Here is a 24,846-nt window from a genome sequence, read left to right on the forward strand (position 1 = left end):
TTCTCCAGTGTTCTTCTGTGCTCCCCCCCCCTCCTCTTGCCCCTGTGCTCCCCAGCGCCCCCTACTGCCTGTGTAAAGTGTATTTAAAAGACCATGTAGATGTGTGCACACTTTCTGATGTTCTGATGACAAACGCTCCTGCAGGATGACGGCAACACAAATAAAGAAAATAAAAAGCGACTCGCTCTGGTTATTTCTTTGTGTAGAGAAAATACTGTTGGTTTATTCAAGATCCAGAGGTTACTAATATTAATATTATTCATAATTAAACATGCAACAGCATAATGTGATGTTCATATTAAGCTTGAACACACACACGTGCACTAGTGTTTTTCTCCTTCTCTCACCGATATCAATATTAACAATATCAATAACAACCTTACTTGGTGCAGTCTAGTAAGGTTTTAAGTTAGCTTAGCATGTTAGCTAAACGCTGTAATTGGGCGCCCTCTAGTGGTGAAGGTGCGGCCCACAGGTGAGGTGTCTCCACCCGAACCTCTCGCTTCGCATGTCCGCTCTCAGCCTCCGTAGAAACACGTCGGCTGTCAACAACAATCCAACATGGCGGACTTTGGAAAGGAAAAATAGCGTCTTTTCCCGATTTTGATTTAAAAAGGATAATTATAAGTTTTTTAAACCTTGTGACTCTTATTTTCTGATGGTTTTATCCCAATGAAGACGTTTGTGTTGTTTTATTATTGATTTTCTGCAGGTATCCAACAAACTGGAGCTTTCAGGTATAAACACAAGAGTTTAACTTGTTTATATGTTGAAAATACTGAATCTCAGGTGTTAATGTTGAATTTTCATTATAAAGTTCCCTTATCTTGTAGTTTCTGTATAATATGCTATGTTATGTCTCCACATGTAACAACAGTGATGTAATTACACATGAAACTCAGTGATTCATGCTTTTATGTGTGTTTACTACCTGACCCATGAACATATAATCCTCATTAATTTTTAATAAGCCCAAAACGTATGACGTTAAAGATGCTAAACACTTAAATCCCATTTTTAAGTGCTGTATTTATGTACAAGTACTGACACTTAGCATGTTCTGCACCCTTCACAGTACATTACACACATTTCCACTACACTACATTCATTTGTTGCAGTTAATTTGCATTTAAAGATAAAAGCACATGATTCTTGCTGATGATGCATCACTGTTTATAAAGATAAATAGTACAAATGGGCTTTAACTCATATATTCCACTGTAATTAGACCCATTATTACATTATGAAATGAGCAATTTGCTGTCATCACTTCTTTATTTCCACTTTATAACATTATTAAAAGCAGGATCTGGTATTTAACAGTGTTTTTTTATTGTCATAGTGTTTTTAAATCACGACTGAACAACCTGTTGATATTTAAAGGTGTGTATCGCTCGTGTAACACCAGCATCCCTCTGTTTGTGTGTCTGTGTGTGTGTGTGTGTGTGTGTGTGTGTGTGTGTGTGTGTGTGTGTTGGAAACATCTGGCGCAGCTGCACACTGCGTCTTTAAGCTCCGCCGGATAAATGAGGAGCTGATCAGCTGTCAGAGTCCGGGGAGGGAGGCGCTGGATCCAGAATCAGAGCAGACCCCCATCCTCCTCCTCTCCTCCTCTTCCTCCTCTTCCTCCTCTCCATCCCTCCCTCCCTCCTCCTCCTCCTCTTCCTCCGCCGCCGACCGACCGACACTTGCAGCCATTTTACGCAGCCGGATCCCGGTCATGTCGTGAAGGGGAAGAGTCGCTGGTCACCTGCGGGAAGGAAGCAGGCTCCTCCGGGCACGATGGTGAAGAGGAAGAGCCTGGACGAGAACGAGCCGGAGTGCGGGAAGGGAATCCCGTTCCCCATCCAGACCTTCCTGTGGAGGCAGACCAGGTTAGTGCGGGATAACAGGTGTTTGCACGGCGTCCAAAATGCATATAGTGTCTCATTAGGATTCGAACCACTGTTCTACTGAGTGCACTGATGTTTTAAATGGATGGAGGTTTGGTGTTCACTGTGGAAAGATGCAGATTGCATGATGTCACACCTGTAAATCACATTTGCATGGAGAGTGGAGGAGCTGCAGTGAAATGACAAGATTGGAAACGTCACATGAGGATGTTTCCTTTTGTTTTTATTACCTGACACATATTTGGCTCTAAAACTCAAGATTCAAGATTTAAGATTTTTTATTGTCAAATGATCAGAGATAACATGAAGTAGTCACTGTCAATGAAATGCTTGGGTCACACACTCTCTTTAAGCAATGCTCAGTAATTTCAACCCAAAAGAATAAAATAAAAATAGAAATAGTATAAAATAGAATAAAAAAGAATAAAATAGAATAACAATGAAATAGAATATCAAAAATTAAAATAGAAAATAAAATATATACAACTAAATATATGTTCAATTTGTGTAGTAGTGCAAATTTCAAATATGCTTGTTATGGTGCTGGTGCAAATATGCAAATATTCCAGGGTGCTGGTTTGGTGGAGTTAAGATATAATCCTCATTTATTTTTACTTAAGCCCAAAATGTATGACGTTACAGATACTAAATACTTAAAGTACTGACACTTAGCATTTCCTGCACCCTTCACAGTACATTATACACTTTTTCACTGCACTACATCATTTATTGCAGTTAATTTGCCTTCAAAGATAAAAACATATGATTGTAGATGCATTACTGTATATATATAGATTATAGATAAATAGTTCAAATTGGCTTTAACTCATATATTCCTCTTTAATTAGACCCATTGTTACGTTATGAAATGAGCATTTGCTGTTATTTAGGAACCTAACGCCACATTTTGCTGTCATCACTTCTTTATTTCCACTTGAGAACATTATTAAAAGCAGGATCTGGTATTTAACAGTGTGTTTTTATGTTTCAGTGCATTTCTGCGTCCGAAGTTGGGGAAACAGTATGAAGCCTCCTGTGTGGTGAGTCCTCTCAGAGCCGTTTGTGTGCTGATGGGGAATAATCGCTCCCTCTCTCCCAGTAATCCCTCTTCACCTTAATGCACCTGCAGATAAAGTGGGTTCTTGATTGTGCATTTAGCAAATGAGTTCCCCCACCCCACCCCCCCTCACTTCCTCCTATTACCCAGGAGCCGGACCTGTGGAGACTCATATCCGTAATGACACTTTTCCAGATCCCTGTGGGTCTAAACAGAGCTGCCAGTGTCTCTAGCACAGGCGTCGCCCGGCTGGAGGCCATGTGGGACATTTAGAAAAAGGAAACGTCTCTAGTCTCTGGCTGATGTCTCTTTTCTTCTCCTCCCTGGCTGCCTCCCCAGTCCTTTGAGCGGGTGCTGGTGGAGAACAAGCTCCACGGGCTGTCCCCGGCGCTGTCAGAAGCCATCCAGAGCATCTCGCGCTGGGAGCTGGTCCAGGCGGCGCTGCCTCACGTCCTCCACTGCACCTCCATCCTGCTGTCCAACAGGAACAAGCTGGGTGAGGACACGCAGGACACACGTTACCCCGGCTCTAGGCATCGACTTGACAGCCTCATCCAGGTTATCCTCATCCGACACAACACAAAACCGATGTTTGAGTCACGGCACAGACACACAACAGCTCGACCTTCCAATTCACCACAGGATGACATGTGTCGGTTTAAATTTCTCTGTATCATGTCAAAGTCTAAATTCTCATTTTGGAATATATACAAACACACATACAGATATATGTAAATTAGACATCAGCACTGATGATAGAAAATGTTTCTTGCTGTAGAGTTTATAATATATGGCTTTGACTACTGATTATTTATGTCATTTAATTATCTAATTAATTAAATCTTCACATTTAAGAAGCTGGAAGTAGATATTCAGCACATTTTTTATCGATAACCTTTAGAGAAGCCAAGTGATCCTTTAGCAGAAGTGAAGAATCAGTCTCTATGTGTCATGTACGTCCAGGAACATGCACAGAACCCCAGATCTTCATCATGTTTCCCTTTCACCACCTCACTTAGCAACCCCTGAATCATTAAGCCTTGACCTCTGACCCCTCACAGGCCACCAGGACAAGCTGGGTGTGGCCGAGACCAAGCTGCTCCACACGCTGCACTGGATGCTGCTGGAGGCGGCGCAGGAGTGCAACCACGAGCCCAGCCTGGGCCACAGCTGGTCCGGGGGCAGCAGCAGCAGCGCCTTCCTGCAGCCGGTGGGGAACCAGGGCTCGTCGCCCGGCGCCCCCGGCTCCTGCTCCGGCTCGGCCCTGGGGGGGTCCGGGCCCCAGCACAGCGGCTCCCTGCTGGAGGAGGACGAGCACACCCGGAACAAGCTGTTCCACAAGAGCATGGCCACCGTGGAGCTGTTCGTCTTCCTGTTCGCTCCGCTCATCCACCGGATAAAGGTCCGGTGTTTCTCAGGGACATTTGTTGTAGAAGCTTTATTTAAAAACATATTAATATCTCGAGTGGCGTTTAATCGAGAGGCTCTTATCGAGCCGCTCTACACACACTCAGGGTCGCACCTCTAGTATTGATCTGTGTGTACAAACAGAAACAGGAGTCATGTTGCAGTTCTCTGGGGATTCCCATCCCAACAATGTTTGTGATGACAAACATTTCAAATCACGTGTTTTGGTTCAACTGGGAGATGGTTGAAGAAAAGGCTTCTTCTTAATTAAATCTTCACATTTAAGAAGCTGGAAGTAGATATTCAGCATATTTTGTTTATGTTTTATCGATAACCTTTAGAGAAGCCAAGTGATCCTTTAACAGAAGTGAAGAATCAAGCTCTCTACGTGTCATGTAAGTCCAGGACATATTCAACTTCTAGAAATGAGATTATGAATATGTGACTTCTTGTACAGGAGTCGGACCTGACCTTCCGATTGGCCAGTGGCCTGGTGATCTGGCAGCCGATGTGGGAGCACCGCCAGCCGGACATCTCTGCCTTCACAGCGCTCATCAAACCTGTGAGAAACATCGTGACAGGTGAAGAAGAAAACAAGAAACCCCCTTTAAGCCCTTAACATCCCTTTTGGAAGTCAATCCATCTTTATTTCCTCACAATGAAGACGTGTAATCTGTTTCCGCAGCTAAGAGGAACTCCCCGGTGAACAACCAGTGCAGCCCCTGTGGATCTGGAAACCCTGGTCCCATGGTGAGTGAGTGAGCGAGTGCAGATCCGTGTCAGATTCTGCTTCCCCTCCCCCTACAGCAGCGTTCCCTCCGGGGGCCGACTGTTAATTTTCATTAGCACCGGTCGACCGGGAGCATTAGTGTGGTTAGCCGGGGTCGTGACCCCAGCCGCAGAGTCTTTAACGATCAGAGGCCGTCGCTCTCTGCGTCTTTCCGCTTGTTTATCTGCTGTTTATCCACGGTATCTGTCCATCTCTCCTGCACACAGGGCTTCCAGGTGGTTTGTGAAACCACCCAATCAGATTCCTCCTCCCCCTCGGCTGGCGAGCAGAGCTGTCGTCGTGGTAACTCGGTGGAGAAAGGTGGCCCTTCCCAGCAACCCCCGCCGGTCAAAGGCCCTTCCAAGAAAAAGTGAGCACTGTTATTGAATTAACCCTCAAGAGGGAGAGGTGTGTGTGTGTGTGTGTGTGTGTGTGTTGTTGTGTAACATGGACGGGTCATGGAGGTTGTGTTGGTGTCATAATGCAGCACGGCTCCACCAGATGGGAAACATCAACCTGGAGATGTTTCTCTACTTGTAAAAATACACTTTAGTAGCAAGAATGAAATAGAAAATCTCACAATACATTATATTTGATTTAATACACATTTTCATATTTAAGGAAATTTGATAAATGGAAGTTATCTATTTAAACTCTAGTATAAATAAATAAATCATGAGCTTCATATGATCTATACATGTTTCACAAAGGAGTGATTTCCTCTCTGGAATCCAGTGGTGAGATGAAACCAAGCAGAAGTGATTTCCCAGTGACCCGCTCTGACACAGGCCTGGTGACATCATCTGGTTGATGGCTAAACACTTACCCCCCCGGCAGCGTCTGCCGAATGCACCGCCGGCTCCTCTCGCTGGCGAGCGGCGTGGCGCCCGTGACCAGCTCCTCCTCCTCCTTCCCCCCCGTGCAATGTGTTGCCCTAAGCTGCGCTGTCTCCTCAAGTCAAACACGACACGGACACACAGCCTCATATCTTCAGCATCAACACACCCGTCTCAGCAGGGTAATTACGCTGAAGTAATGTGCTACATGTCTGATGCTGGCACTGGCCCGGGTCTGGCATGACACGGCCTGGCTTGGTTTTTCACTCTGCCCGACGGCAAAGTCTGGCATCGCTCCGACCCGAGACTCAATCTGTGTTTGCTTTGGCACGAATGAGGCAGGTTTGACCAGCGTGGTTGGCAGCTGATGACACCTGACTCATTTCAAGTTTCACTTAATCATAGAAAGACTAGAACACAGACCTGTACCGCCTGAATTCAATCAAGCTGCACCGAATCACGCATTGCATAATCCTGCTGATATCATAGTTTAGATTCCCTGTGTGTTTTTAACCTGAAAACAGGTTTTTAAATCCACAATACACCATGAATATGATTCTATGTGTTACCAGAAACATACTGAACCTGCTCTGCTGAGAATCCCAACATTAACACCTCATTACATTTGCATTCAGCTCATCCTACATGTGTGTTTACTGACTTTAAGTTCATAACACCGGGTCTGTCGAGGCTGAGAGGACGAGAGTGTGTGTATGTGTGTGCTGCTCATCTGAAAACAAACAAGTCACGTCCGACTCGTCTCACAATCAGGCGGAAAGTGACTGCTAATCAAAATAAGCCTGGACCCTCCCCCTCCCCTGTGCTGGTAATAATATCCTCAAACATCAGAGGGTTTGTGGAGAAGTCACATGCTAATGCAGGAAGGAGGAGAATTATCTCTATTGTTTCGCTGCACACGCACACAACCACACAACCAAGACAGATTAATAGCTTTCTTCTTGTGTCGCCCGTGGGATTGTTAAGCTGTTGTGTGGAAGACGCTGCATCGAAGATGAGCAGGGAGAGAAATGTGTGTTTCATATCTGCAGAGAAGGAGAAATCTGACATTTAAGGGGGATTTGAGAGTAAAGGGATTTATTTCACGCTTTTGAGTTGTTGGATCCAGAAGATCAGATCAAAATGTCCCTGATTTAAAAATCTTTTCATTGCTCTTTATTGCGTTTATTGCTCCGAGCCCTCGCCGGTGTTTATGTTAGTGTCGGCTCCTCGCTCGGCGGTACACGCCCCTCGGCGCCGCACCGCCCTGATATCTCCACCATTAGCTCCTGTGATTAATGCAGCTTACTCATCCCGTGGCGCAGCATCGGGCGCCACTCACAGCACTGCTGATGCTGAGGCAGTTGCCATGGCGATGGCCAACCGGCTGGCTGGCTGGCTGGCTGCTGCTGCATCTCTGCTACCGCATGGATCCAACCGGCGCCTCTCGGGGGGCGGGGCCCTGGGTGGCTGTCGTCACTCGGTCTCCGTGGCAACCTGACACAACAGCAGTAGGCTGTGTGTGTCCGGTGTGTGTCTCTGTGTGTGTGTGTGTGTGTGTGTTTACAGGCTAGACAGTGAAACATGATACAGCCTCTCTCCGCTGTCCGCTCTCAAAGTGATTCATGTAGATATCGACCTCCTCTACCTGTTCCATTTATTACAATGTCCATGATTAAATGCTTTCCTCCACCTCTCCATCACGCCGCCTCTCCTGGTATCACCATGTTCCTCCTCCTCCTCCTCCTCCTCCTCCTCTTCCTCAGCGAGCGGCGGCCCATACGTTCTCTCGCTCTCCCAAACGCTGACCTTCATTCCAGCTTATTTATAGTGGACTCACGTAGGCTGCTCTCCCTGCCGCTCTCCCGATGAAGCTGCAGGGCGGCTGTGCCCTTGTTTACATCCTCCTTCTCTGTGATGCATTATTAATGAAGCCGTGTGGCAGCAGTGGTTGATGGGCTCATAAAACAGGAGAGGCGATGATTCGGTGTAATTGGTGTTTGTAGTACGACGTGTGACGGTGTTGTAAAGACTCCGAACACATGCAAAGCATTCTGGGCATTTTTCCTCCCGATCAGGCAGCTGTCACGGTCACTTCCTCTCAGTCGCTCGTAATTACATTTATTCTTCTGGTTTAAATCGATTTGAGTCTTCCACTGTTTCCTCTGCTCAGTTTCTGCCATTCTTCAACCTTCACTTCAGTTCTTTCTCTCTCTTTTCACGTTCATTTCATCGGTTTGCTCAGAAAATACTTAAACATGGAATATCACAATATTTACAGCATATATTTACATGTTACTTCAAATGTTCTTGGACGTTTGTCACCGTAGAGAAGTCGTCTTAGAAACAAGTGGTTTCTGTCTCCAGTGGAATCATCCCTGTGTCTTCCCTCTCATCCCAGGACCTCAGCGCCTGCAGGTCTCCCGACCTCCGTGGCCCAGCGGGCTCGCTACGCCACCTACTTCGACGTGGCGGTACTGCGCTGCCTGCTGCAGCCGCACTGGACCGAGGAGGGCGTGCACTGGGCCTTGATGTTCTACCTCCAGCGGCTGAGGCAGATCCTGGAGGAGAGACCCGAGCGCACCCCGGAGCCCCTGGTCACGCCGCTGCCGCGCCCACGCAGCAGCTCCATGGTCGCTGCCACGCCCTCACTGGTCAACACGCACAAGACACAGGTAATAGAGGAGGTCACGTGCGATAAAAGCAGTTCTGCGTCTGGCTGTCATTCCGACCTTTGACCTTCCTCTGCTGCGTTCTGCAGGATATGAGTCTGAAATGCAACGAAGAGGGAAAGTCTCTGAGCTCGGAGACGTTTGCGAAGGTGTCTCTGACGAACCTCCGTCGACAGGCCGTCCCCGACCTGTCCTCCGACCTGGGCATGAACATCTTCAAGAAGGTCAGAGACAGACATGTCCATGATAACATGCTCACTTTAATCTTCTGCTGGACTGAGATGAATGTGGCTGAAGCACTGTTTCCATCCTTCTTCCTTCTCAGTTTAAGAACCGGCGTGAGGACCGGGAGAGGAAGGGCTCCATCCCCTTCCACTACACGGGAAAGAAGCGCCAGCGCCGAATGGGCGTCCCCTTCCTGCTCCACGAGGACCACCTGGACGTCTCGCCCACCCGCAGCACCTTCTCCTTCGGGAGCTTCTCCGGCCTGGGCGATGACCGGCGAGCTCTGGACCGCGGCGGCTGGCAGGCCACGATCATGGGTAAAGCAGGAGCGCCGTTTCCTAAAGAGAATAGATTGCATGTCACCAGTTCTCAGCCGTCGCTCTCCCCCGAGCTCCCTTTGGGTGAGTCAGAGGATTCTGTCTGGATCTCGCTGTCAGCTAGTGAATTAGGTCAGTTCATTAACGCTGGTATTTTTTATTAGCTCTCACAGAGAAGTGTGATTAAAATTCGCCGAAGGCACAGAGACATTTATTGTTAGTATCATCCAGAGTTAGTTGTGGTTTCTAATCTCTCATTCCACGTTTCACCGTTTCACCGTCCTTTGAAAGCTTCAAATCAGCAAAAGATAATTTCTTAAATATTCCAATAGATGCAGGAAAAATGCATCAACGGTTTAATCTGAAAATCAGATATCTCTTCTCAAACCTGCAGCGGGAGTTTGGGCTTGGAAATCACATTGGATTGAAGTTTCTTTTGCAGGGAACATGAGCATGAAAATGATTTTGTCGCTGTTGTTCCGGGGCCGTGTGTGTGTTTAATTTACCTTGAAATATTTATCTGTTGCATCTCTTTCCAGGCAAATTCACACGGAGGGGCAGCACGGACACAGCTGCCGACGCCGACAGCCTGAGCGCCAAACACTCCCACTCCCACCACTCGCTCCTCAGAGACATGCCGGACCACTCCAACAGCCACAGCGACAACACCGTCAAAGAGGGTGAGGACACAAAACGTGTTCAAGAAGATGTCACAGAAAACCGTCTGGAGGTTTAGCTCCTAAATGAGTTTCTTAGATATTTGCAGAAACAATCCAACACCAATCAAATCAATAGAAAATCTGCGATAATACACAATGTTTGGTGCAGCTACTAGAGAGGCAGTGAGAAGAAAACTTGAATATATTAATATCCATCAGCTCTGCTCATGTCTCCAGTGAGCAGAGCAGAAGTAGGACAAGCTTATGTAACAATGATATTGTTGTGGATATGCTAATTTACATACAAATAAACAGAGCTGGATTTAGACTCTGCTCCTCACTCCATCAAATTCAAGCAAATCCTCTGAGGAACATCAGCATCGTTTTAAGGATCATATCTATAGTTTCTTAAAAGAGAATCTGAGTGCGATTAAACAATTTGATCCAACAAAGACAGTTTAAAAAAAGACACAATAGATGTTATACAACTATTATCCACTTCCTGTCGTCACAATACGTTTCCCTCTTCTGTCCCAGTTCGCTCTCAGATCTCCACCATCACCATGGCGGCGTTCAACACCACCGTGGCGTCCTTCAACGTGGGCTACGCCGACTTCTTCACGGAGCACATGAAGAAGCTCTGCAACCCGGCCGCCGTCCCGGAGATGCCCACGGAGCCGCTGGCGTGCGCCAACCTGCCGCGCAGCTTCACCGACTCCTGCATCAACTACTCCTGTCCGGAGGAAGGGGAGAACATCGAGGGAACCAACAACTTCGTGCTGAAGAACGGGATGCTGGACCTCACTGTAAGTCGTGGTCCTCCTGCTGCAGGTGCTGCCAGGGTGTGGTGGCTCATTGTCCCCTTCTCCTTGTCTTCCAGGCTGTGCTCCGCGCCCTCTACGCCGTCCTCAGCCACGACATCAGCTCCAGGATCTGCGACGTGGCGCTCAACATCATCGACTGCCTGCTGCAGCTCGGCGTGGTGCCGGGCATGGGCAAGAAGCTGTCCAAGCCCGACAACAAGGAGAACCAGGAGGCGCGAGGCAAGGACACGGCGGGTCAGGGTCTCGGAGGAGGCGCTCAGGGGGGCGGGTCGCTACCCGGAGCAGGTGGGGGGGGAGACGGAGGCGGTGGAGGAGGAGGCGGAGGAGGAGGAGGAGGGGGGAGCAGTGGAGGAAGTGGGCAGGGGAGCAACGACGATGTGAAGAACAACAAGGACAATGATAAGAAGGTGAGTTTGAGCTGTTTGTTCAGAAACCTGCTGAGGATCTTTGAGGTTCTGTGTCTTCACGCTCGTGTTCGTCACTTCCTGTCCAACAGGAAGAAGGCTCCGGCCTCAGCGCCCACCGCCTGGCGCTGACCATGCTGATAAAGATCGTCAAGTCCCTCGGCTGCGCCTACGGCTGCGGCGAGGGCCACCGCGGCCTGTCAGGGGACCGCCTCCGGATGCAGGTCAGATCTTTACTCCTCCCACCTTCCTCTGAAGCTCCATACACCAAGAGACGCCTCAGAACAGCTGCTCTTCTGTGTCAATATCTGTATTATTAGATTAAGTTGTAAAGATTAAGTCAGAATCTGTCTGGACGGCGGATATCGATCATGAGAATCAATGAAAAGTGATGAAAATAGCACATCCTGCAAGTGAAGCCACTTTCCGGACTTATTGATGTTTCTGAGTCACAACAGACCGGCGTCCAAAACCCATAATTCATGTCTGAATCTAAACCTTTCATGCACAGAGACTGAATCCTGTTTCCAACCCTTTGCTCTTCCAGGCCCAGAACTGCCTGACCAGCCTGTACAAGCTGGACAAGCTGCAGTTCCGTCAGACTATACGCGAGTATGTGAACAAAGACTCTCTGAATAACATTGTGGACTTCCTGCATGCGCTGCTGGGCTTCTGCATGGAGCCCATCACTGACAGTAAGTATGAAGAGTGTGTGTGTGTGTGAGTGGGACTGAATGCAGATCATAGAAAATAAGCAAATACAGTGTTTACATTTGCACAAATAGGAACAAAGAGCCATCATCAGAGAGTTAGTATTAGATAGAATTCTGACTGTAGTGTTTCCAGGTGTTAGGTGAGAACAGTAGTAGTAGAAGATCGTATGAATAGCATCTTTTTACATCTTCTTCTTCGTAAATGACAGTGAATCCTTTTATTTTCATATTTATCGAGCACTTCTGAGCAGATGTGTGAATTGAAACGATTGAAATCTCGTTCACACTCAGAGGTTTAACCTTGGAGCAGTTTAAGATATTGATTTAAGTGAAATGTCCTTGTGTGGTTGACAAAGCTGAATTGTCCTACTTCTGTCTCAACCTGCACTTCGACTTTGCATTCCAGCGCTACCTCCGTTATATCCGTGTGACCTCCCTATCTCCTTCCACTCGTCTCTGCTTGTCCCCGCCCCCTTTCCCTCCTCCTCCTCCTCCTCCTGCTTCCATCTTCCCTCTTTTCCTTCCTCCACTTCCACAAGCGGAATCCTGCTTTCCTGACTCACTCATCCATTCTGTACACTTGCCAATCCAAAGCTTTGCTCATTACATCTCCGCTCTATCGGCGGCTTTGAGACACACTGTACGTGCCAATTCAGTTTTGCACTGAAAAGTATATTTTGCTCTGATCGGCCCAGTCACACAAAGTGCTGAGTCATTGGCAAGTTACTGAACCGATGAGTGTTTTGATTCTGAAAGTGACCAGGGCACCTTGTTTAGTTTTTCCGGTGTGTGTTATTCTTTATGAGTTGTCTGTGTGTGTGTGTGTGTGTGTGTGCGTCTCACGTTCGCCTCCGCCCGGAGGTGGGGGGGGCCCTCGTCTGTGCCGGCCTGATGTCATCAACCTGTGCCCCGCCTCTTTTCTCTTGCAGAGTACGGCAGTGCAGGTGAGAGGTCCAGGAGGGCGAAAAAAAGAAACATCGGTAGATACACATGATCCATAATCAATAACAGTCATTAATATTCGCTGTTGGATTATTAATATACACTCGTCTAATCGGACCACACCCCCCACTCTGTCCCAAAGAGACACAACTCGCCTGCAGCTCCACAAAACTCACTTGTGTGATCAAATCTGGTTTTTACCACAATTCATATTTTACACTAAGTTTGATCTAACTGGACCAAGAGAATAAGCCCCGCCCCCCCCTACTGTGTTTAGTTATCGCAGGCCTTAGTCACTTGCATGTGTTCCTTACCCAGAATCCTTTTCAGTTGGCTTGACCCCCATGTGCTTTACGAACCCTTCCTCCCCCTTCCCCCCTCCCCTACCTGTTGTACTGTTTAACACTCAAGCTGATCATACTGGTCATTCTGATCATACTGGTCATACTGGTCATACTGGTCAGCTGTCATACTGTTCTCCCCCCCCCCCTTCCAGACAAGGCGGGCTTCGGGAACAACTTCACCACGGGGGTCAACAAGTCCGTGGCCCAGAACATGGAGGCGGTGGTGGTGGGCTGCATGTTCAAGTCCCTCATCACCCGCTGCGCCTCCACCACACACGAGCTGCACAGCCCCGAGAACCTGGTGAGTGGGAAAAATCATCGGTTAGATCCAGAATCATATTTCATATTTCTGAGTTGAATTATTAATGCTCCATCTTGTGATGGAGCCTAAAGACGAGCAATCACTTACAGAACATTAGTTACTGCTTTCTGGTTCAGGACAAATCGGACGTCAAGTGTGTAGATAGCCTGTTATATATTTGAAGACCAATGTCGTTTGTATGAATATGAGAATGAAAAATGTTTTGGACAATCTGAAGTGGTACATAGCTGTTAATATTGAGGTGATATAATATATAGTAATTGTTGATTTTCAATCATAAATACTGACGTCTGTAAATACACACTTAAATATATTTCCCATATTATAACACTCACTCCTGCCAGAAGTGCCTTTTGAGTACTTAATGCTTTATGTATAACCTTCTATTAATAAAGACATTAAGACATAACTTTTTATTTGGTTGTATATGAATTGTTAATAGCTTGATGCAGGTCTCTGCTGTCAGAGCAGTGAGGGAAAGCTGAAGAAACTCTGGCATGACTTGTGTGCGTTGGCGGAGGATGACACACTTCTGAAGGCAGAATTTATTATGGCACAAAATCAGACGCCACCCACTCACCAGCTGGAGCCGGCGCCGTGCTCCTGCACAACACACACTTATTTATGCACGTGCACAAACCCACACACTGCAAAGTCCCAACTTTGTCGTCTTCTAACGCACTTTGTCGTGCATGTGACTCACGCGTCCCTCCCTCTGGCTCCTCCTCCTTCCCAGGGTCTGTACTGCGACATCCGGCAGCTGGTGCAGTTCATCAAGGAGGCGCACGGCAACGTGTTCCGCCGCGTGGCGTTGAGCGCCCTGCTGGACAGCGCCGAGAAGGTCACCACCACCAAGAAGCCTGACGAGAAGGAGGAGGGGAAACCACCCGGACCCAGGAGGTACCGACCAATAGGTGGTCAGACAGGGTCTCAATGACATCATGGTTCTGTCCAATCACGAGCGAGTAAAACTGACCTGTGCTCATCAACATTTCTCTTTCTGTGACGTATCCGAGCTGCGCTTCTCATCATCGCTTTATTGTTCATTTGTGTTATTTCTGTTTCTTTCTGTCCCGTCTGCATCTGTTTCTCCTGCTTGAGTGACTGACCCGATGTCGTGGTAGAAACATAATGTGGCTTTGGCAAAGTGGGCACTTCCTCTGTTTCACCACAGGGAATCAAACCTCCTCTGACCCTATTTTAAATATTAGTCTGACTGTATTGAAACAGAGTCTGTAACTGTAGAGAAAACAATAACACACATTCCTCAGACGACTTATTAGTTGAGTTGGAGTTTCCATCTCAAAATATGTGCATGGTAATTGTTAATTTACCTCTTATTAAATATTGATTTGCAGCTAGAAAAGTGACATTTGGAAATTGGAGCTTGTCTTGTTCAAAAATCTGAAAATATACAATAACCTATCGTTTTAAAAATCATCAAATTTTGAATAAATTGTTTGAATATGAGGCTAATAATTAAATCACAGATGAAATGACTTGAATATAGGATTTGTGGTATTTTTTATCTATGGGGCAATGATTTATTTATCATATGAATTACTCATCTAGATGTTTTCATGTGATCAATTAATCATTTAATACATTTATTGATTTATTTCTCTTCAGATATATGTTAAGGGTTTTACTGCATAAAATTAGCAATGAGAAATGTGTTTAAAATATGTAAATAGAGCGAAGCATTGATGAATAAATACAAATAAAAATATTCTCCTTGGAATCAGGAATATTTCTGTCCATAGATCAAAATAGAAAAGACAGTAATCATAATAACAACATCTCTAGCTTGAGTGACACGGGGGGGGGGGGGGGTGGTCCCAGGTGGGCGTGACTGCACCGCAGAGCTCAGCTGGTGTGTGTGTCTGTCGGGGTGTGTGTGTGCGCAGGTCAGAGGCGGGTGTGTCCGGGGAGAAGGGTCAGGTGTCCAGTGCTGCAGATGAGTGTCGCAGCTACATCTCCAGTAGACCCCCCCAGACCCCCGAACAGTGAGTGTCCACCTCACAGCATCTCCATAGAACGCCATCTCTGATAGAACGCCATCTCTGTCCTGTGCAGCCGCCGCCTCTCGGCTCCAAACAGGAAACTGTCACTTCCTGTCCCGCCTCAACCAACTGGACCTCACTGTGTTTAACAATTATTCATACAAAGAGATACAAACGTGTAAAAAGCCGAATTTAATCCCGTGTCCTCGTGTAAATATTCAATATTCCAACGTGACCTTTGTGTCTCTTCTCTTGTTTCTCCAGTGAGGAGCAGCTCCCGGGCGCCCTGCTGGGCCGGAAGGACTTCTGGAGGAAGATGTTCAAGTCGCAGAGCGCCGCCAGCGACACCAGCAGCCAATCGGAGCAGGACACGTCGGACTGCACCACCGCCCACTCCGGCACCACCACCGACCGGCGCTCGCGGTCCCGGTCCCGGCGCATTTCACTGAGAAAGAAGCTGAAGCTGCCCATCGGTGAGGTCACTTCTCCATATCAGATCTGTAAAACATCTGTATGTCCATGACCTCACCTCATGACCTAGGCTGTCCCGACTGTCCCATTTAAGGTTGCAAAATTCCGTGAATATTCAAAGTTGGAAACTTTCCATGGGAATATACGGGATTTAACGGGAATAAACTGGAAATGTTGTGGGTAATTTATACTAACTGTATTTACCTTGTCATATACAGACATAAATATAAACATTTTGTTGTGTCATAGGCTGATTTGAGCCCTGAGGAAACTTTGGGCACTTGACTATATGCTTCTGCATCGTTGTGTCATTCTTAACATAGGTCTTTGCACAGTATTTGCAAATGTACACAGCCTTTCCTTCTACATTGGATGGGGTGAAATGTCTCCACACATGAGAGAGTGCACGTGGCATTGTTCTGTAGAATAAGATGAGAAAAAAGTTTGTAAAAAAACACTAATGCAATGCCAGAGATATAAATAGTTAGCCAAACAATTGGAATCGTCTGTGAAAATATTTTACAATTGATGGATAAATGAATGGAAATATGCTAGATGAACAGATGAACAATCCTCAATCAGCATGCTAATATATTTTCCCAGTAATATCATGGAAACTTACCTGACTAGTCCTGCACTCTACAGCAGGCCTCAGTAGCCCTGCTGTAGAGTGAAGCATGCTGGGAGTTATCTGTGCATGTGATGGAAGAATGACCAGTGGAGGGTTGAAACTCAACGTTCCATACATCTTTAAAATAGAGTTTTGAATGATGTTTTTATTGATCAGCGTTTAATTTGCTTAGTTTTGTTTTTTTTCAAATTCCCGAGCTTAACTTCCCATGGAAAGTTTCCGGAAAGTTTCTAGCAACCCTAGTCCCATTGAAATGCATTGACACCACGCTGTGTTTTTGTGTGTCTGACGTTGGAGAGACTTCCTGCCCCGAGGCGGCGTTCACTCCATCTCATCGGTCTGTTGTGTGCTCCTCTCTGTGCCTCAGCATGCCGTCGGACCTCTCGCCTTCCACTCACTCGCTCTGTCCTACGTATGTGGATGTGGAGCCATCTTCATCACAGTATCTGTGTTGTGTGTGTGTGTTTGTGTCGGTCACTTCTCCAGTGTGCACGCTGTTCCCCACCTGGGTTGTGTTTGCACATCACAGACTTTAAAGGCCAGTGTGGTCACCAGGGACTTTAAGTTTTATCAAGAATGAGAGTTCCTCAGTGTAAATACCCTGAATGTGTGTCCCCTGTTTGCCCTTTTCTTTGTCGACCACCCTTTGTGTGTGTGTGTGCACGTACTTTCCTTCACAACAACGTGTGCACTGTACATCTGTTTCATGTCTTTCTGATTCCACGTGTCTCCAGGGAACTGGCTGAAGCGCTCGTCTCTCTCTGGACTGACGGACGGAGTCGAGGACCTGCTGGACATCAGCTCCGTGGACCGACTGTCCTTCATACGACAGAGTTCAAAGGTCAGAGAGGCCACACCCTAACCCCCACCGCTGCTGCAGGATGCTTCATATGGTGCACATTCTGATAATGTCTTCCATATTTTCTGTGCTTGTGTGTTTACGTGTCTCAGGTGAAGTTCACGAGCGCGGTGAAGCTGACAGAAGGGGGCGCTGTGGGGCCGGAGTACTGCCGGGACGAGGAGGAGAATTTCTTCAAGCGGCTCGGTAAATGGAGGTCTGGCAGGAGGAATCCATCCAAGCTTCACCACACAGAAGAGAAAGATGGTAGACCTCCCCCACCCCAGGGTGCCCCTCGCCCCTCGCCCCCATCGCCCTGTGTCTCTCTCTCTCTCTCTCTCTCTGTCCCAGTGTCTGTCTGTCCGTGTGGTGTCTTCTCTCGCCAGTCGTTCCTCCGTACGCCATCCTCCATCGCCGGACGCCTGCCTGCTACACCCTGTTAGCTTGTGTTTTACTCTCAATCCGTCAGTGTCGAGTTTGTCCTTCATCTCGGCCTCTGCCACGTCAAATTTTTAAAACCCTTTCTGTCTTATAATAACTCGTATGAGTCACTTCTGGAAGTACAATTCTAAATTCTCGGAGTACTTTTAAAAAAAACTACAATCACGTACCATCACATCAAATATCAGGATGTTTTCTAAATTCAAAAAAATGCTCCTGAAATACATTTGTCCTGAAAGTAGCTTTTAACATTATAATGAATATTAATATCCCTTTAATTCCGTGTGTTGTCGTACCAGCTCCACCCCCCCCCCCTCCTTCCCAACTGTGCACGTCCTCGTCTGCTCGGCAACAAACCACTTCCTCCCTGGTTTCACTCAGGGAGAGAAGGAGGTGTCGGGGGGGAATAACTCACATCTCTGAAACCATCTTTCTGCTGTGAAGCATATTTCTGTGCTCTGTCAAGCATGGCGCTCTCTCGTCTCTTCTGTGGTGACGTCTGGTGGTATTTTCCATGAGTGATTAGAACAGAATTGTACACATGCAGCTTCTGTGCGGCTGCGGTTACACTTGTCATTTTTATTATTATTATGGATTTGTTGTCTGGAGTAACTTTACATAATTTGTGTAGAATTGAAAATCTGAGTGTAACCTCCGCCTGTGGCTGTGTGTCCATCTCTCACTCTGCTTTATGCGTCAGGGTTAAATGTAAAATGTCGACAAGGAATTTTGTTAATAATTACCCGCTTATATATGCTTGTTTTAAAAATACAATTCCCTTCCTGTGTTCTGCTCCACCCTCCTGTCTTCTCTCCATCTTCTCCTCCAGGTCCTCATGGTTTCCAGGAGCGACTCGCTGCCAGTCAGGAGGCCATGAAGAACAAGAACGTGGTGAATCTGGGCGCCATCCGACAGGGAATGAAACGCTTCCAGTTCCTGTTGAACTGCTGCGAGCCGGGAACCATCCCCGACGCCTCCATCCTCGCTGCCGCTCTGGACCTGGTACGTTTCATTTTGTCGTCACCTTCGAGCTGTCGTGTGTGTTCGCTCGAAATCCACAGCCTCGGAAATCGTCTTGCTTCTTCCAGGAAGCTCCGGTCGTGGCTCGGGCGTCCCTCTTCCTGGAATGCGCCAGGTTCGTCCACCGCTGTAACCGTGGCAACTGGCCCGAGTGGATGAAAGGCCATCATGTCAACATCACCAAGAGAGGCCTGTCCAGGGGACGCTCACCGATAGTGGGAAACAAGAGAAACCAGAAACTCCAGTGGAACGCCGCCAAGCATTTCTGCCAGTGGGGAGACGTGAGTTCAAGACCCTTAAGTTAATATGACACTTATTCATATAGATTATAATAAGAGTGCATGTATTTATGTGTTTTAATCTGCTCAGGCGATCGGGACGCGGCTCAGTGAACTCTGTCACTCCGAGAGTGAGAGTCCCTCCAACATCCTGGGTTACATCTACGATGAAGAGACGAAGAGGAGGATGAGGAAAGAAGACGAGGAAGAGGATTACCTCGACGACAGTGAGTCAGATCTAAACCTCTGAAGCCACATCCTGTAAAACGTGGACGATCATTCTGCAGGTAATGAAACGTCATGTGTGTTTTTCATGTGCATACTTCTCCCCTCAAGACACAGTCAATCCTACGAAGTGCGGCTGCCCCTTCGCTCTGAAGATGGCCGCCTGCCAGCTCCTGTTGGAAATCACCACCTTCCTGCGGGAGACGTTTCCCTGCTTGCCACGCCCACGCACCGAGCCTCTCGTGGTCAGTAGTGTGATATTGATATGGAAGGATTCAGCGTGTGAGTGTTCTTTTTACCAGGATATGTCTCCTCTTTGCCGTAGGACCTGGACAGCTGCCGCCTGCGTCTGGACCCGGAGCTCGGACGCCAGCGCTACGAGAGGAAGATCAGCTTCGCCGGGATCCTGGACGACGAGGACGGACACGACTCGCTCAACAGCAGCAGCCACACGCTCAAGTCCGACACCACCGGAGACGACAAGAAGCCGCAGGAAACTCAGGGTGAGGCCCGACGTCTCTCTGGTGTTTTATCACGATCCCATTTGATCGTTTATAACCTCTCTGCTCCTCCTCCTCCGTCCTCTCCAGCTCCCGTCAGGAAGATCCGTATCGGAGGATCTCGGCTGCTTCAGATCAAAGGGGCGCGAAGCTTCCGTGTGAAGAAGGGCGGCTCGCTGTCGTCCATCCGGAGAGCCGGGAGCCTGAAGAGCACCAAGCTGCCGCGGCAGGACTCCGAGTCGGAGAACGACGAGAGTCTGTTGTCTCAGACGCACAGCAGGGACACGGTCACTGACATCGGTAAGTTATGGTTCATTTAATTCCAATTTGCTTGAAGCATTTATCAAAATATGCAACTGACCTTGGATCCAACCCCCTCCTGGTGGAATGGGTCTTGCTTGTTGTTGCAGGAAGTCCCTTCAGCACCAGTGAGCCCAGCATCGAGCCCGAGGGTCCGAGCTCAGGAGGAGCCGAGGAGAATTACCACCGCAACATGTCCTGGCTCCACGTATGTGCCCTATACATGTGTGTGTCTGTCTGTGTGTGTCTATGTGTGTGTTTTCCCTCTTTCACACTGACCTCCTCCTCCTCTCCTCTCTGGCCTCAGATCATGATCCTGCTGTGCAACCAGCAGAGCTTCATCTGCACCCACATCGACTTCTGCCACCCGCACTGCTACCAGCACCACAGCCGCTCCTGCGCCCGGCTGGTCCGCGCCATCAAGCTGGTGTACGGCGAGACGGTGGACAGCCTGCGGGAGGACAGCGCCTCCTCTGGCAACATCGGGGCGCGCGCCAAGAAAAACAAAGAGGTGGAAACTTGAGGAGATGAATAAATCAATAAATCGATGAGTTGCTTTATCGCTGGTGGTTCATATAAACGCTTCTGTGTCTTCAGTGTTCGGACAAGTCGTGTCTGAGGACGCCATCGATGAAGAGGAGACCCAACGACCCCAACACGGAAGGGAAGAAGGACACGGGCATGCTCAAGTACATCCGCAACCAGGTGAGCGGATTTCCATCTTCATATCTCATCCAGAGCTTGTGTTGGTTTTGCAGGATGAAGCCTGATGTGGGTTTGTGTTCCAGGTGATGAGCTTGTCCCCGGCGCCGCTCTCGCTGCTGATCAAGGCGGCGCCCATCCTGACCGACGACATGTACGGAGACATCCAACCCGCCGCCTGGGAGCTGCTGCTCAGTGTGGACGAACACATGGCTGCCGCTGCCGGTGAGTCGGGCCGGGCATCAGTCACGCGTGGGTCGACTCCGAAGGTCGCTGCGTCTGTCGGAGTTTATCAACGTTCAGATCACAGAGACAACACGGGACATGATTTAACTGTTTTATATTCTAATGTATTCTTTCCTTTCCTTCTATTCGCCCTCAACCATACTTCACCTTCTCCCTCCTCCGCTGCCCTATCCAAATCCCCTCCAGCCGCCATGTTCCTCCTCTGCGCCGTGAAGGTTCCCGACACGGTGACCGAGATGATGATGGCGGAGTTCCAGCACCAGGAGGCGTGCCAGCGCATCAACTCCATCCTGAAGTTCAACACGCTGTGGCGCTTCCGCTACCAGGTGTGGCCTCGCATGGAGGAAGGAGCTCAGCAGATCTTTAAGGTACGAATAACAACATCACCATGTTTATTAATGATATTAGCTTCATGTTTATATAGAACATTTGGCCTCACTCTTGTGTTTCAGATTCCTCCACCCAGCATCAACTTCACTCTGCCCTCTCCTATCCTGGGAATGCCCTGCGTCCCCATATTCGACCCCCCCTGGGTTCCTCAGAACACCGGCAGCGTCCAGGACCCGATCAACGAAGACCAGTCTGTAAGTCAGAACCCTGTTTACATTGCTCGCAGTACATATACCAATTATTAACTCACTAATAGAAAATATGGATGTTTTCATCCTGAGAAGGAGAATTCATCTAAAAGAACCTCACTATTGTTATTGATGTTATTCTTGATTTGAAGATGTAGTTAATATTCATATTGTGACTCAAACTACCAAACAAACAGCTCAACCCTTCAATAGACCAGAACAAATACACACACAACACTTTAAGCTGCTTTTTAAGTACATTTGCTCCTGCTATGCAAAGTGTAATGTCAACAACTGCACCAAGAAATCTGCTAATTTAAGAAATCAACTTCTTAGGTTAGAAACTGGTGATTTTAAAGCAGCCGAACAGATTTCTTGGTGTTTTCCTTTTTTACTTTCTTCTTCTTTGTTTAAAAAGCATGATTATCAAAATATGTTTTTTTTTCTATGACAACCTGCGAGCACATGTTCTATAATTTACCTATCGACTGTCTTTGTTCTTAGTACTCCCCATTAATTCAGTCAGTCCATACCATAGTAAGTTGGTATTTCTGTCCGGATGTTTGTGCTGATGCATCTTGTTACGTCAGATCATTAGCGACAGGAGGGGCAGCAGCTGTGTTTGGCCCGTTGGGGGCGCTGTAGCTCTGAAGCCGGGGGGGAAAGGTTCATGGGTCATCTCAGATAGTTGCATCTTGATCAGTGATTCGCACCAAACTCAAAACGTTCAGGCAAAAAAACAACTATAACAGCATGCATCGGACATTCAGACATTTTGTGCGTGTTGTGCTGTTGATGCATGGTCATTGGATGAGAATGACTTTGCTGTGTTTGTTCTTCATATCATGCGTTCAGCCTATTTGGATATGTATGTGTATGAGCACTCGTGGGAATGCTGTGAGGCATTTACTGTACACAACGATACAGTAAATTCTCCAAAGTCCAGTCTGAACACATTTACTCGTCTCACAATTAGTCACGATTGAAATCTTCACTATTGGACAGTGTCTCTTCATGATGCTTGGGATGGAATCAGAGCATGAGCTCAATGTGCTGGAGGAGAGTTACTGTATTAACGTGTTGTCCGGTCATTCAACATTATTAAGCTCCTCGGATGGAAGCGTAGAATAGCTGTGCACACACTTTCCTGAAAGTTTATGAAACGTTGGTTTTAATTCGGTGCATTCCCTCATCCTCAACCTTGTGTATGTCTGCACGCCGTGCGGCTTGATCCGACGCCCGTCCCTTTCAGAAATCCTTCTCCGCCCGGGCGGTGTCTCGCTCCCACCAGCGAGCCGAGCACATCCTGAGGAACCTGCAGCAGGAGGAGGAGAAGCGGCGCCTGGGCCGCGAGGCCAGCATCATCACAGCGATCCCAGTGGCTCAGGAGTCGTGCTACGAGCCCACCTGCAGCCCCCCGCCCGAGCAGGAGGAAGAAGGTGGGACCACCAGACTCACATCGCACAGAAACACACGCTTCCTGCTCTGTGGCTCTGTTCCCTGACTGCATGTGGTGTCTCCTGTGTGTGTGCTGGTCCTGTTGGATGTTGATCCGCCAGCAGAAGAAGTGGTGAACCTGGCGTCACGCCGTCTGTCCGTCAGCCCGTCCTGCGCCTCCAGCAACTCCCACAGGAACTACTCCTTCCGCCGCGGCTCCGTGTGGTCGGTGCGCTCACTGGCGAGCGCTGAAGGTACGAGAACCTCATGAAACCACTTTGTTTCATTTACTTTCCTCTGATCGTTTCTATTTGTTTTTGCCAGATGAAGAGAACACGACAGAACACACTCCCACCCACCACATGCTGCAGCCACCTCAGGCTGTCTTCCCAGCATGCATCTGTGCTGCCGTCCTGCCAATAGTCCACCTCATGGAGGACGGCGAGGTTCGAGAAGATGGCGTGGCAGGTGGGCGTCATATTCTCACCACATCTGAGACCTGGTCATTGCATCCTGTCCCACGCTGTGTTTACAGGTGAATCTGTTTTGTGTCGTGTGTCTGCAGTGAGCGCTGTGGCTCAGCAGATCCTCTGGAACTGTCTGATCGAGGATCCGGCTCTGGTTCTCCGACACTTCCTGGAAAAACTCACAGTGAGCAACAGACAGGTGAGAAAACCTCTGAGGAGAGAGTCATCAGCTGATCAAACTCAGAGGAGGGAGAGTGAGGGAGTTTGTGTTTCTGGTGTTTCCAGGACGAGCTGATGTACATGCTGAGGAAGCTCCTGCTCAACATCGGAGATCTGCCGGCTCAGACGTCTCACATCCTCTTCAACTACCTGGTAAATCCACTAAAACCACTTCAGGACAATTTAACCTCACCATCACTTCTCTCACGTGAATCTTCTCCTCCTCCTCCTCCTGCACTGTGTACCTGTACAACACTCCGCTCCATATACACTTACTTCACATCATATGTGATATGTGTTCATATAAACCATATTGATATTATATATCATTTTATACAATAATATTGTCTTTTGCACACTCTGTCTACATATTCTTGCACTCATAGTATATTATATTATCTATTGTATTATCTATATACACATATTTATACATGTGTACATGTTATTATTATTATTATATTCACTATTATTATTATATATATACTGTTGCTGCTGCCATTATTACTATATACTGCTATTATATTGGTATAATTACTATCATATATAAATATATATTATGTTATATTATATACTATATATACTGTACTATTTTTATATACTGTCTAACAATAACATTACCATCATATCATCAGTACTATTACCATCATCTTGCCACTGCACCTTATCTACCTATTTATCTTGTGTTTCTGTTTTTATTCTTTCTACCTCAATATTTTTTATTTTATTCTATTGTATTGTATTGTATTCAAATATACCGGCTGCTATGACGACTTAATTTCCCTTCGGGGATGAATAAAGTACTCTATCTATCTATCTATCTATCTATCTATCTATCTATCTATCTATCTATCTATCTATCTATCTATCTATCTATCTATCTATCTATCTATCTATCTATCTATCTATCTATCTATCTCTCTATCTCTCTATCTCTCTATCTATCTATCTATCTATCTATCTATCTATCTATCTATCTATCTATCTATCTATCTATCTATCTATCTATCTATCTATCTATCTATCTATCTATCTATCTCTCTATCTCTCTATCTATCTCTCTATCTATCTATCTATCTATCTATCTATCTATCTATCTATCTATCTATCTAT

At 47.2% G+C, this 24,846-nt stretch overlaps 1 protein-coding gene across 1 annotated transcript in view; it reads left to right on the forward strand.

The window, feature by feature from the left end:
* Positions 1 to 1,782: 1,782 nt before the first annotated feature.
* The window catches only part of LOC132996603 (protein unc-80 homolog), a 39,342-nt gene continuing 16,278 nt past the window's right edge, over positions 1,783 to 24,846 (forward strand). The window contains exons 1-39 of the mRNA XM_061066913.1: positions 1,783 to 1,874; positions 2,884 to 2,932; positions 3,289 to 3,475; positions 4,011 to 4,351; positions 4,814 to 4,937; positions 5,042 to 5,106; positions 5,353 to 5,495; positions 8,360 to 8,633; positions 8,720 to 8,854; positions 8,956 to 9,172; positions 9,712 to 9,852; positions 10,369 to 10,637; positions 10,712 to 11,062; positions 11,152 to 11,283; positions 11,607 to 11,754; positions 12,702 to 12,752; positions 13,211 to 13,359; positions 14,117 to 14,280; positions 15,288 to 15,386; positions 15,648 to 15,856; positions 17,220 to 17,326; positions 17,437 to 17,590; positions 18,594 to 18,766; positions 18,853 to 19,065; positions 19,154 to 19,289; positions 19,399 to 19,532; positions 19,613 to 19,790; positions 19,878 to 20,087; positions 20,198 to 20,295; positions 20,395 to 20,598; positions 20,685 to 20,792; positions 20,876 to 21,014; positions 21,222 to 21,403; positions 21,488 to 21,619; positions 22,866 to 23,052; positions 23,173 to 23,304; positions 23,375 to 23,518; positions 23,616 to 23,716; positions 23,803 to 23,889. Coding sequence (XP_060922896.1) covers positions 1,783 to 1,874; positions 2,884 to 2,932; positions 3,289 to 3,475; positions 4,011 to 4,351; positions 4,814 to 4,937; positions 5,042 to 5,106; positions 5,353 to 5,495; positions 8,360 to 8,633; positions 8,720 to 8,854; positions 8,956 to 9,172; positions 9,712 to 9,852; positions 10,369 to 10,637; positions 10,712 to 11,062; positions 11,152 to 11,283; positions 11,607 to 11,754; positions 12,702 to 12,752; positions 13,211 to 13,359; positions 14,117 to 14,280; positions 15,288 to 15,386; positions 15,648 to 15,856; positions 17,220 to 17,326; positions 17,437 to 17,590; positions 18,594 to 18,766; positions 18,853 to 19,065; positions 19,154 to 19,289; positions 19,399 to 19,532; positions 19,613 to 19,790; positions 19,878 to 20,087; positions 20,198 to 20,295; positions 20,395 to 20,598; positions 20,685 to 20,792; positions 20,876 to 21,014; positions 21,222 to 21,403; positions 21,488 to 21,619; positions 22,866 to 23,052; positions 23,173 to 23,304; positions 23,375 to 23,518; positions 23,616 to 23,716; positions 23,803 to 23,889 — 6,159 coding nt within the window. The remainder of the gene's footprint in view (positions 1,875 to 2,883; positions 2,933 to 3,288; positions 3,476 to 4,010; positions 4,352 to 4,813; positions 4,938 to 5,041; positions 5,107 to 5,352; positions 5,496 to 8,359; positions 8,634 to 8,719; positions 8,855 to 8,955; positions 9,173 to 9,711; positions 9,853 to 10,368; positions 10,638 to 10,711; positions 11,063 to 11,151; positions 11,284 to 11,606; positions 11,755 to 12,701; positions 12,753 to 13,210; positions 13,360 to 14,116; positions 14,281 to 15,287; positions 15,387 to 15,647; positions 15,857 to 17,219; positions 17,327 to 17,436; positions 17,591 to 18,593; positions 18,767 to 18,852; positions 19,066 to 19,153; positions 19,290 to 19,398; positions 19,533 to 19,612; positions 19,791 to 19,877; positions 20,088 to 20,197; positions 20,296 to 20,394; positions 20,599 to 20,684; positions 20,793 to 20,875; positions 21,015 to 21,221; positions 21,404 to 21,487; positions 21,620 to 22,865; positions 23,053 to 23,172; positions 23,305 to 23,374; positions 23,519 to 23,615; positions 23,717 to 23,802; positions 23,890 to 24,846) is intronic.

This window comes from Limanda limanda, chromosome 23 (assembly GCF_963576545.1).
Source record: "Limanda limanda chromosome 23, fLimLim1.1, whole genome shotgun sequence".
Taxonomy (NCBI): domain Eukaryota; kingdom Metazoa; phylum Chordata; class Actinopteri; order Pleuronectiformes; family Pleuronectidae; genus Limanda; species Limanda limanda.